The sequence below is a fragment of the Silurus meridionalis genome, chromosome 2 (genome assembly GCF_014805685.1).
Source record: "Silurus meridionalis isolate SWU-2019-XX chromosome 2, ASM1480568v1, whole genome shotgun sequence".
NCBI classification, from domain to species: Eukaryota; Metazoa; Chordata; class Actinopteri; order Siluriformes; family Siluridae; genus Silurus; species Silurus meridionalis.
Genome location: NC_060885.1, coordinates 26,533,632 through 26,546,029, shown reverse-complemented (window position 1 = coordinate 26,546,029; position 12,398 = coordinate 26,533,632). Strand labels below are relative to the sequence as shown.

Here is a 12,398-nt window from a genome sequence, read left to right as displayed (position 1 = left end):
CAAGGGGCGTGGCATCACCCCTAGCCCCGGCCCTTCTTCAGAGAGCCATGCAGAAACACAGCTCCGAGGTCGTTGGTTTGGAGTCATGGACAGGGCTCAGTCCAGAGTTGGTCAAAGGGAAGAACTGGGGGCAGGAAGAAGCAGCGAGGATGAACTGAACAGCTCAGGGTTGTATGGAAACTCCAGCGCTTATGATGAGACCTGTGTAGACTCAACTCTTCCAGAATCCTCCGAAGGGGCGGAGCCTGATGCTAACTCTGAGCCAGCAGGATCTAGGACTGGAAAACGGACACGCTTTCAGATCCGAACCAGAAGAGGGGGAACCTCCATCAGAAAAAAAGCTGAAGACGTGATAACCGTCAAACATGTGCTTCTTTCGCGTTTCAGTTTCAGCCTGCCGTGTGTTCAGAGACAGAGGCGTAAAAAAATTACTTTATTACTTTTAGATTAATAACGTTGTCATGTTTTGGGCATCCAGAAGGGGCAGCATTTCATTTAAATTCAAGCTTTATTTTAGGAAGGAAGCTGTGTTTTTATCAGGCCTGTGTGTGTGTGTGTGTGTGTGTGTGTGTGTGTGTGTGTGTGTGTGTGTGTGTGTGTGAGAGAGAGAGAGAGAGAGAGAGAAAGAGAAAGTCTAACAGCAACAGTTTTCACACTAAACACATAATGTACACAGTGTTCACGGTACCAGGCTATGACATCACCACTGTGTCAGGGGTGGGCAGGGCTTAATTACACTAGATTTCCATACCATAATGGTTATTTAAATTCTTCAATCTCACAGCACAGAAAAGTGTGTTACCGAGTTCACCACCAACCCACATCACATCAGCTAATGATAGACTTGTAGGAGTGTAACTTAGGCTCCACCCCTGATGCCCCAGAGCCATGTTCTGACTCTCAGTTGGACTGCAGTATGTAACTGCACATCTGCAACCTCACCTGTGTGGTAGGCAGTGGGTGTGGCTTGGAGGTTGCTCATAGACACACCCATCGGTCTGCAGTGCTGTGTATTCGTGACCCTGAAACAGCCCAAAAGTGTGTGTCAGGGTTCTGGGGGTGAACCAACCCCATATTCACCTCTGATTTATTTTCTGCATCCTTCATATACAGGAAATCTCAGATTAATTGAACTAAATAAACTGTGTGACATTTATTTTTTCTAAACGACTCTCAGAAATGAAGGTCAGGGCTGGTGGTGGAGCTTCAGTGTAGCATTTACCCCTGACAAGGGGTGGGGTGCCCTTGATATTCTCCCCAACTAGGCAGCCTCCATGTAAATAGAACAACAGTATATCAATATTGTGCCTATGTCGCAAATGGGTGATTTAAATTGTGATGCTCCCTATGTTCACACTGGTGATGTCATAGCTTTCAGAGTGACACGACTATAATGAGTTTAAAGACAAATCACGTTAAATATGTTCCTATTGAGTTCAAGTTTTGTGTTCAAGTTTATCTTATGTTCGTTGTTGAGGTGTTGGAGCTAGCTGTAGTGGAGGAGGCAGGGCTAGCTCTTAGGCATCCTGTTAGCACCCTTTTTGTTCTGTTTGAAGTTGATGATGCTACATGACACTGTTTCCATGCTAACCCTGTACTATACTCAGCAGCAGTGACATCATTAAAATTTAATTTGTGAGTGTTCACACTCCAGAGTGTTCTTTGGGTCTGTGTGTGTGTCTGTGTGTGTGCAGGAAAGGCAAATTGTCACCATGGTGATGTTCAGAAAGAGACAGGATGCTGAGATCTGCAGTCATGGCAACACAGTGGTGAATTCGAGCTGTGTGTGTGTGTGTGTGTGTGTGTGTGTGTGTGTGTGTGTGTGTGTGTGTGTGTGTGTGTATGCACTGTGTGAATTTCTGCCATTGCCTAGAGCCACGAGACACACACTAGTGTCCAGTTGGTGATGCTTCTGGGAGTACGATTCTGTGGTTCTCTGAAGGTTGCTCTGGTTTTCGTTACACACTGCTTATCTTATTCTTTGCCAATGCATCTGCGTGCGCGCACACACATGCGTGTATTTTATTTAACTTCACAACAGACAACCACAAAGCTGTACAAAACCTCTTCAGATGTTCAGGAAGAGTATGTGAGCTTTAACTGATTTCTCCTGAGGCTGAGGGAACAATCAGCTCTCATACATGCTTTGAATGCTTGCTTATGTAAGGACATATTGCCAGGGTGCTTGCTCGCTTTGCGTGTGTGTGTGAGTGTGTGTGTAGCCTCCAGCTTGTATTAGCAGACAGTGAGAGTGCACTTACAGCCCTGTAACTTTAGCCTGAAACACAACTTTAGCTCATTTAGGACACACACACACACAATAAACATTTCTGGTGATGTATCGCTCCACACATGCACACACATTTAGGGTTTTGAAATTAAATAGTATTTTGATGCCTGACTAAATCTAAACCAATTCCAGAAACAGAAGTGTGTCTCACACACACGCACACACGTCTGGTACAGTATCACTTCTTACACACACAGACAGCAGTGTTCTTAAAAGATTAAATCCTGGTGGAAATGACATCATCTCTCCCTGTCACACACTCGCTCCCTGTTCGCTTTCTATATTAGGAAGACTGAAGTGTCCTCACACACACGCACACATATACACCTTATTACAGACTTATACATACACAAATATGCACACATATACTGATACACACTTGTCCATCCACAAATATACAAACCCGATTCCAAATTGTAAATAAAAAAGGAATGCAATCATTTACAAATCTCAAACTTATATTTTATTCACAATAGAATATAGATTACATATTAAATATTGACAGTGAGACATTTTGAAATTTCGTGCCAAATATTGTCTCATTTTTGGATTTCATGAGAGCTACACATTCCAAAAAGTTGGGACAGGTAGCAATAGGAGGCCAGAAAAAAGTTAAATGTACATATAAAGAACACCTGAAGGACCAATTTGCAACTTATTAGTTCAATTGGCAACATGACTGGGTATAAAAAGAGCCTCTCAGAGTGGCAGTGTCTCTCAGAAGTGAAGATGGGCAAAGGATCACCAATTCCCCCAATGCTGCGGCGAAAAATAGTGGAGCAATATCAGAAAGGAGTTTCTGCAAAGAGTTTAAAGTTATCATCATCTACAGTGCATAATATTATCCAAAGATTCAGAAAATCTGGAACAATCTCTGTGTGTAAGGGTAAAGACCGGAAAACCATACTGGATGCCCGTGATCTTCGGGCCCTTAGACGGCACTGCATCACATACAGGAAAGCTACTGTAATGGAAATCACAACATGGGCTCAGGAATACTTCCAGAAAACATTGTCGGTGAACACAATCCACCGTTTTCGCTGTTGCCGAAATTTGTGAATATTTAAGAAGAGGGGATGCCACACTGTGGTAAACATGCCCTTGTCTCAACTTTTTTGAGATGTGTTAATGCCATGAAATTCAAAATCAACTTATTTTTCCCTTAAAATTATACATTTTTTGAGTTTAAACATTTGATATGTCATTTATGTTGTATTCTGAATAAAATATTGAAATTTAAAACAAACTTCCATATCTTTGCATTCTGTTATTATTCAAAATTTGTACAGTGTCCCAACTTTTTTTGAAACGGGGTTGTACATCCACAAATATATAAAGACATACACATTAATACACACTGTATACATCCATGTGTATACACAAATACACACTTATACTTAAAAAAATATTCACAAACATACAAATACACACTTATACATCCACAAATATATACACTACACACGTATGCATCCACAAATATATACACACGTTAATACACAGATATAAATCCACAAATATAGACACACAAAAAATAATTCACATTTATATATATATATATATATATATATATATATATATATATATATATATATATATATACACACACACTGAAACACATTATAACTCCACAAATATACAGACTAACTGACACTTATACATCTACAAATAGATACACACATACATATACACAAACAAATATGCTAATACAAACTTACATACACAATAATACTAGGGGTGTAACGGTACACAAAATTCATGGTTCAGTTCGGTTCATATCTCGGTTTTTAGATCACTGTTTGGTTTACTTTCATTACTGTTAGGGGGAAGAAACAAAATTGCTTGTCATTTTTTATTTACGCAGTTTATTTTTAACATTTGTGATCATCAATATTTGAACTTTTTTATTGTTAAAACAATTTTTATAAAATGCCTACTTGGTTACATAATGTGTAAAATAATATTTTATAATATTTAATATTAAATCAAATTATTGCAATACACTTTTTATTATAAATTAAAATGTGTGTTTGTGTGTGTGTGTGTGTGTGTGTGTGTGTGTGTGTGTGTGTGTGTGTGTGTGTTTTAGCAGTCCTCAGGTCCTCTATCATTGACTGGCTTTTTTTCTACCACTTAAACACGACACTATACACACATTACTGTGGGTGTCTGAAGTTTTAGCATGTTTGTCACTTGTGCATACATACGCATGTTCAGACTCTCTAACTTCTAACTGTCTCTCCTTCTGTCTGTCATGCTCTTTCTCTCTCTCTCTCTCTCTCTCTCTCTCTCTCTCTATCTATCTCACACACACACTCTCCCCACTCCCTTTCTTTGGTCACTGTACAGAGAGATATTTGTGACATCATCACCACCAGAACATTACACCACTTTGAGGTTTGTCCATAAAAGGAAGTGCAGCCAGAACTAGTTTGTGTGACTCTGTGTGTGTGTGTGTGTGTGTGTGTGTGTGTGTGTGTGTGTGTGTGTTTTCCTTTCCATACATGGCCCAGCCACTTTGCCCACTTGCCCACTTCACACAGCCTTGTTCAGGACAGCATACCAAAGAAGCCACGCCCTCTAAACACAGACTCCGCCCACATTGAAATCTGTAGCCTGTATACACTCTAAAGCAGTACGCTGTTCATCTGTAACTGAGAAATCACTCACCGTGGTCTCCTACACACCTGGCCACGCCCCTTCCACAACAGTGTCAATGTAAAACCTCTCCCCCTTTTTAACAACATATTTTACATCGTAGTACTTCAGGGACACACCTCCTGCTAACACTGGTGTAAGACCACGCCCCAGTCTAATAGGTGATTTAGTGGTTTATCAAGGACACACTCTTCCCTTGACTATATGACAGTATTGGCCACACCCCCTCAAAAACAATAATAACTGATTGCATCTCATCACACTCTTGTCACACCTGCTGAGTTCTGAATAGTGATTTGTCAGAAGGTAGTGATTAATTCTCTAGAACAGCAGCTCGAAAACTAGCGCAGGTTTATGTTGATGCTCCAATCTGTATGGAATCAATAATTTCCATTGTAACGGCTCGTTCACAAGGACGTGTACAGGGCCACGGATCCAGATTAATCACAACTGATCTGGAGATGTTTTCTGTAGAAAGATGTTTGTGTGATATTGTATGGAAGGAGCATTAGTCGGAGCTTTGTAACAGCCAGATGATGGTGGCTGGTGAGGGGACAAGTGATTATAATGTCAGTGACAACAGGAAATAACCTGTTTACATTTTTCTCAGAAGCTTTAAGAGGGGTGGTAGTTATGGGGCTGAACCTATGTTATGTAAGGGGTTTGTGTGTAACTCTAACCTGAGGCTCGTGTGGCTGCTCAATAAGGGGCTGAATAAGGGGCTGTTATCAAGGGGACAGCAGCATAGCGACACACATGAATAATGCACACACACACACACACACACACACACACACACACACACACACACACACACAGGAGCATTCACCAGCTGCTTAAACAAACACACACACACACAAACAGAACATTAAGAAACCATTAATATTTATGTTGATATTGATATTGATTGAGGACTCTGTGTACCCCACTCTGTCCCTATATAATTCACTTCCTATTGAACAGGTAAGACTCACTTAATTTAGGAAACAAAGTACTACTGTAAGGGAATGTTATGAAATGACTAACATTCCTACTAAGATACAATTAAGATATAAGACAGACAAGAGGCAGAAATTGACATGGACATTATAGTTTTTCTTTTTCTTTAAAAAAAAATTAGTGTGCAATTTTTTGTTTCTTGTGGATTTATTTGCTTCTCGTGTGTGTGAAATGTGTCAGAGGTTAGTGATGAGACAGGAACACAGGAGTAACAAGCTTCATTCATATAGTGAGTCCATTATCAGTGTAGTACTGTAATGAAGTAAATGTAATTCCTTACTTTACTTAAGTAGCTTTTTCGAGTATCTGTACTTTTTGATGTATTTCCATTTGGGGAAGACTTTTACTTCACTAGATTTCAAAGTAAAATATCTTACTCTATACTCAAATACATTTTGTGAAATCACTCATTCCTTTGTATTTATGAAAAAACGTAACTGGTCAAGCACGCAGCAAGCCACCAATCAGAGTAGAGTGCATGCTCTATTTAGAACTCGTTTTGATTTCCACTTGGTGGTATCTACATATCACCAACATACAGTTCAGCATCAGTTTAGCAGCAAGAAGAAACAATTAAAATGAATTGAACTTGCCACAACACCTTTGGCCTTATTTACGTGGTTTTTAGAGAAGAAGGTTTTGGGCTTATGATAATTGATTAGTTATCAGTCAGTGTTTGTCTCATTAAAATCATTTGATTAATAGATTGATGTGCTAAGAGTAACATTAGGGTCTTTTCACTTTGATTAAGCCAAAGTCTTGTTACAAAAAAAAATTACAATAGGTACATTATAGCCATGATAAATCATATTCAATGCAATTTGCAATGTTTATAGCGTTTTTTACAGTGGACATTGTCTCAGAGCAGTTTTACACAGATAAAGCGGTAATAAGGTCATATAAAAGAATGTGTAAGTTTATTGCCTATAATTTTGTTCCTTACAATTATTTATTACTGATGAGCGAGCCAGTGGCAACTATGGCAAGGGAAAACTCCCTTAGATGGTATGAGGAAGAAACTTTGAGAGGAAAAAGACTCAAAAGGGAACCCATGCTTTTCTGGGTGGAACTGAATGTCTATTCATTGCAGTTATATTGTCGAGGTGTGCAATAATAGATGTCTAAATGCAGAACTGTTCATGCAACATGTGGTCCTGAGCACATTGTAGTAGATTGTTGATATTAATTAGAGCCCAAATCAGTCCTTAAAGTTCTTGAGTTGCTCAACAGCTTAATCGATCTTTAGGCTGTAGATGTGGAACAACTGAGAAGGACTCCATCCAGAGGTAAGATGTCAGGATGAACCAGCAGATCCTAAGAGAAGAATGGACAGGAACACTGGTCTCTTGATCCTCAGGGGCATGTTTACTTGACAGAGAGAGAGAGAGAGAGAGAGAAAATAAAGAGTGTTAAGAATTCTCATTGTTTAAATGATTAAAGACACTATATAGTGTGATCAGGGTGTAAATTAGGACCCCGAAGAAGAAAGACCTAGGGAAGGACTACTGACAAAAGTCTTGTCTAAATAAATGTGTTTTCAGTCTAGACTTGAAAACTGAGACTGTGTCCCAAACGTGAATTGGAAGTCTGTTCCATAACTGTGGGGATTTGTAAGTGAAAGCTCTATCACTGCTGTAATCTTCATTATTTTAGGTACCAACAAATAGCCTGCACATTTTAAGTTAAGTAGATTTGGTGAATCATAGTTGTTTGCATAATTAGGTACTTTTAAAGTGTAAAGGAAGCACATTTACTTTTACTGGAGTAATATTTTACAGAAAGTATCTCTACTTTAAATGAACTACAACCCGAATTCCGGAACTTTTGGGACGTTTTTTATATTTGAATAAATTAAAAACAATTTAAACACTCCCATTCAAATCAAATCAAATATCAAATATTTTATGCACAATAGAACATATAGAACTGTTAGTGTTAAGATGATTCTCACACTGGTTCACAAGAATTAAGTTTTGTTTTGGGCATGATAAAAATCTAACAAGAACATAACAAATGTCTAATCTGAGAAAGTTTACACTTTTATGCACAAAATGAGCTCAGCCCAAATTTGATGCCTGCTACAGTTCTCAAAAAAAGTTGGCACGGGGGCATGTTTGCCATGGTGTAGCATCTCCTCTTCTTTTTAAAACAGTTTGAAGACCATCATAATCGTTCCGAGCATTTAGGTTATGAGTTTTACTGTTGGATTTTGGTCTAATTCTTGCTTGATATAGGTTTCCAGATGCTGAAGAGTTTATGGTCGACCTTGGCCTATTTTTCGTTTGATGATGGACCCAATGTTCTCTATAGGTAAAAGATCTGGACTGCAGGCAGGCCAATTCAGCGCCTGGACTCTTCTACTATGAAGCCATGCTGTTGTAATAGCTGTAGTATGTGGGTTTGCATTGTCCTGCTGAAATCCACAAGGCTTTTTGGAAATGTCATCTGGAGAGGAGCATATGTTGCTCTAAAACCTTTATATACCTTTCAGTATTCATAGTACCTTTTAAACATGCAAGCTGCCCATACCGTATGCACTTATGCACCCCTATACCATCAGAGATGCTGGCTTTTGAACCAAACGGTAATAACATGCCGGAAGGTGTCCCTCCTCTTTAGCCTGGAGGACACAGCGTCCATGATTTCCAACAAAAATGTCAAATTTGGACTCGTCTGACCATAAAACATTTTAAATGAGCCTCAGCCCACAGGACACACCGGTGCATCTGGTCCATATTCACATATGGCTTCCTTTTTGCATGATAGAGCTTTATTTGGCACCTGCAGATGGTATGGCGGATTGTGTTTACGGACAGTGGTTTCTGGAAGTATTCCTGGATCCATTTAGTAATGTTAATGACACAATCATGCCGATGGATGATGCAGTTTTGTCTGGGGCCCAAAGACCACAGGCATCTAACAAAGATCTTTGGCCTTGTCCCTTAAGCACCGAGACTTTTCCATTCTCTCGGAATCTTTTGATGATGTTATGTACTGTAGATGATGAGATTTGCAAAGCCTTTGCAATTTGACGTTGAGAAACATTGGTTTTTAAGTATTCCACAATCTTTTTATGCACTCGTTCACAGATTGGAGAGCCTCTGCCCATGTTTACTTCTGAGAGACTCTGCCTCTCTAAGATAAACCTTTTATAGCTAATCATGTTACAGACCTGATGCCAGTTAAATTGATTATTTGCTAGATGTTCTTCCAGGTGTAAATGTCTGGCTTTTTCAGCCCGTTGTTGGCCCAAGCCAACTTTTTTTAAAGACCTGTAGCAGACATCAAATTTGAAATTAGCTCATTTTGTGCATAAAAATGTAAAATCTCTCAATGTAAACATTTATGTTCTCTATGTTCTATAAAATATTGGCTCATGTGATATGAAAGTCTTTTAGTTTTAATTTTATTCTAATTTAAAAAAACATCCCAACATTTCCAAAATTCGGGTTGTACATGGTTTGTGTACTTTATCCACCACTGTCCATTACACAGAGTTCACTGTCTATCTATATCCCCCTGTCCCATAGTCTCTTTCTTTTGCGCTCTGTCTCCTATTCCTAGTCTCTTTCTCTCACTCTGTCTCCCTTTACTACACTTTCTCTCTCTTTTTTGTCTCACTATACCGGTCTGTCCCTCTCTTTGTGTGTCTCTCTTTCCCAGTATCTCTTTCGATACCAGTATTTATTTCTCTCAGTCTCTCTCATACTCTGTACTGTCACTCTCTTTCTATGTAAACTCTTTCTTTCTCTCATTCCAAAAGCGCATGAACACTATATCCATTCTCTAACTGCTGCATCAATCAGCCAATGAGCATTCGGAGTATGACCTGGGGGCGGGCCCTGGGGTGTGTTTGCCTGCCAATTAGAGAGAAATGCTTCTTCATTCCTGCATCTCGCCCAGCCTCCTTTACAGGACCGCTGGAGTTCCGCCTCCTTCACATGATGACCAGATTGAATTGAAATCCACTTCGGCGTTTTTTGTTATTTGAATTATAAGCGTTTAAATTATTTACACATTTATTTATAAATCTAATTATATAAAATAATTATTGGTGTTTAGTGATTTAATTCTGAATTATTAACGCTGAGAGGTCTTTATTTAACTTTACAGAATTCACCAAATGAGGGAGGGTTTAATTGTTTAAAGATTAATTTCTGGCAACCCTACAGTCAGCGAGCGGGGGGAGAGAGAGAGAGAGAGAGAGGAAAGAGAGAGAGAGAGAGAGAAGAAAGTAGGTGAGGAGGAGTGAATATTCGGAGAGAAAGACAGAGAGAGAGAGAGAGAGAGAGAGAGAGAGAGAGAGAGAAATATCTCAGGTCTGTTGATTCCCAGATCATTTAGCGGTGTTTGTCTGTAACTGATAGATAATATCGATTGATCGGATCGGATTAAAATAATCGAGATCGCACAGCATGGACCACCATAATCATCCTCATCCTCACCAGCATTATGACGGAGAGACGAACGATTACATGCAGCAGGAGGACGATTGGGACAGAGACATGCTGCTGGACCCCGCCTGGGAAAAACAGCAGAGGAAGGTAAGATACATTCACCCAGATACTTCAGAGAGAGAGAGAGAGAGAGAGAGAGAGACAGAGATGGACAGAGTAAGAGACAGACCAAAGAGAGAGACAGATGGACAGAGTAAGAGAAAGACAGAGTGAGCAGAAGATCAAAGAGAGAGAGACAAACAGATGGACAGAGTAAGAGAAAGACAGAGTAAGAGACAGATCAAAGAGAGAGACAGACAGACAGACAGACATTGACAGAGTGAGAGACAGATCAGAAAGAGAAAGTTAGACAGATGGACAGAGTGAGACAGAATGTGAGACAGACAGACAGACAGAGTGAGAGAGCGAGACAGACAGTAAGACAGACAGAGTGAGAGAGAGAGAGAGAGAGAGACAGACAGACAGACAGTGAGACTGTCCCTGCAGTTGTGTGACGTGAACATTATGTCAGCATGTACTGTATTATACAAACTACTACACCACACACTTCACACTTAAAGTGCACACTACACACTTCACACACTACATTGTCTCACAAAAAGTAATTGTGTACAACACAATTACACTATACACTTCTACATTTCACACTACTACAGAACACACTTCACACTACTACAATACACACTTACACTGCACACTACACATTTACACTTCATACTACTACACGGTGTAAGTGAGTTGAGAGTTGTGAATGAGAGTGGGTGAGTGATTGTCTGAGTCAGTGTGAGTGAGTGAGTGAGGAGTGAGTGAGTGAGTGTTTCAGTGAGTGAGTGAGTGTTTCAGTGAGTGAGTGAGTGAGTGTTTCAGTGAGTGAGTGAGTGAGTGAGTGAGTGTTTCAGTGAGTAAGTGAATGAGTGAGTGAGTGAGTGAGTGAGTGAATGAGTGTGCGAGTAAGTGTGTGAATGAATGAAAGATTGTGTGTGTGAGTGAGTGAGTGAGTGTGCGAGTGAGTGTGTGAATGAATAAAAGATTTTGTGTGTGTGTGTGTGTGTGTGAGTGAGTGAGTGCGAGTGAGTGTGAATGAATAAAAGATTTTGTGTGTGTGTGTGTGTGTGTGTGTGAGTGAGTGTGCAGTGAGTGTGTGAATGAATGAAAGATTGTGTGTGTGTGAATGAATGAAAGAGTGTGAGTGAATAGGTGAATGATTGAGTGACTGTGTGAGAGAATGAGCAGTATGTGTGAATGAGTGAGTGAGTAAGTGAATGTGTGTGAGTGAATGAGTGTGTAAGTGAGTAAGTGAATAAGTGAGTGAGTAAGTGTGTGTGAGTGAGTGTAAGTTTGGGTGAGTGAATGAGTGAATGTGAGTGAGTGAATGAGTGTGTAAGTGAGTAACTGAGTGAGTAAGTGTGTGTGAGTGAGTTTAAGTTTGGGTGAGTGAGTGAGTGAGTGAGTGCACTTCTTTACTGAGTATTAATAAAAATCAGTCTCACTCCGGTCGTGTCCTGTATCACACAGGATGAGATGTTCCCTTCAGCTCTGTCCCATTTGTTCACTCAGCATTGATCATGTAGAAAGATATTCCTAGTAGACCTTCAGTGCACTATGTAAGGCCCTTATGTTAGACTGTGCAGAAAGAAGACGGCTCCTGAGTGGACTTCATGTAGGGTAGAAACAGCGTTTCTGCACAGGAAGTAAATGATACTCTGCTCTTTTCTATTCTCAGTTGTATAATGAAGTTCATAGTGACGTCAGTGTTGAGGAACCGTCCTGGTGTTCTGAGTCGGGTTACGCAGCTCCACATCGAGCAAATCATTTGAAGCGCACAATTCTGAGGCGTCCAGATGTTTCTTGAGACGGAGTTTACAAAAGTGTCTAGACCACTGTCTTTTTTAACCCCCAACCTTTACACCTAAAAATGATCAGGGATAGAAAATACCCACTGAATAAGGCAAGAGCGTTGTGTGTGTGTGTGTGTGTGTGTGTGCTTGCTAGCAAAT

The 12,398-nt window shown here is 39.9% G+C and overlaps 1 protein-coding gene across 6 annotated transcripts in view; it reads left to right on the top strand.

Moving 5' to 3' along the window:
- The first annotated feature begins 10,183 nt into the window (after positions 1 to 10,183).
- The window catches only part of actn1 (actinin, alpha 1), a 48,705-nt gene continuing 46,490 nt past the window's right edge, over positions 10,184 to 12,398 (top strand). For 3 of the 6 annotated variants that reach the window (XM_046861923.1, XM_046861955.1, XM_046861917.1), the window contains exon 1: positions 10,185 to 10,488. In XM_046861923.1, the coding sequence (XP_046717879.1) occupies positions 10,360 to 10,488 (129 nt within the window). In that variant the 5' untranslated portion in view covers positions 10,185 to 10,359. Of the gene's footprint in view, positions 10,489 to 12,398 lie in introns of all 6 variants that reach the window. The other 3 variants (XM_046861946.1, XM_046861938.1, XM_046861932.1) reach the window with 2 other exon arrangements.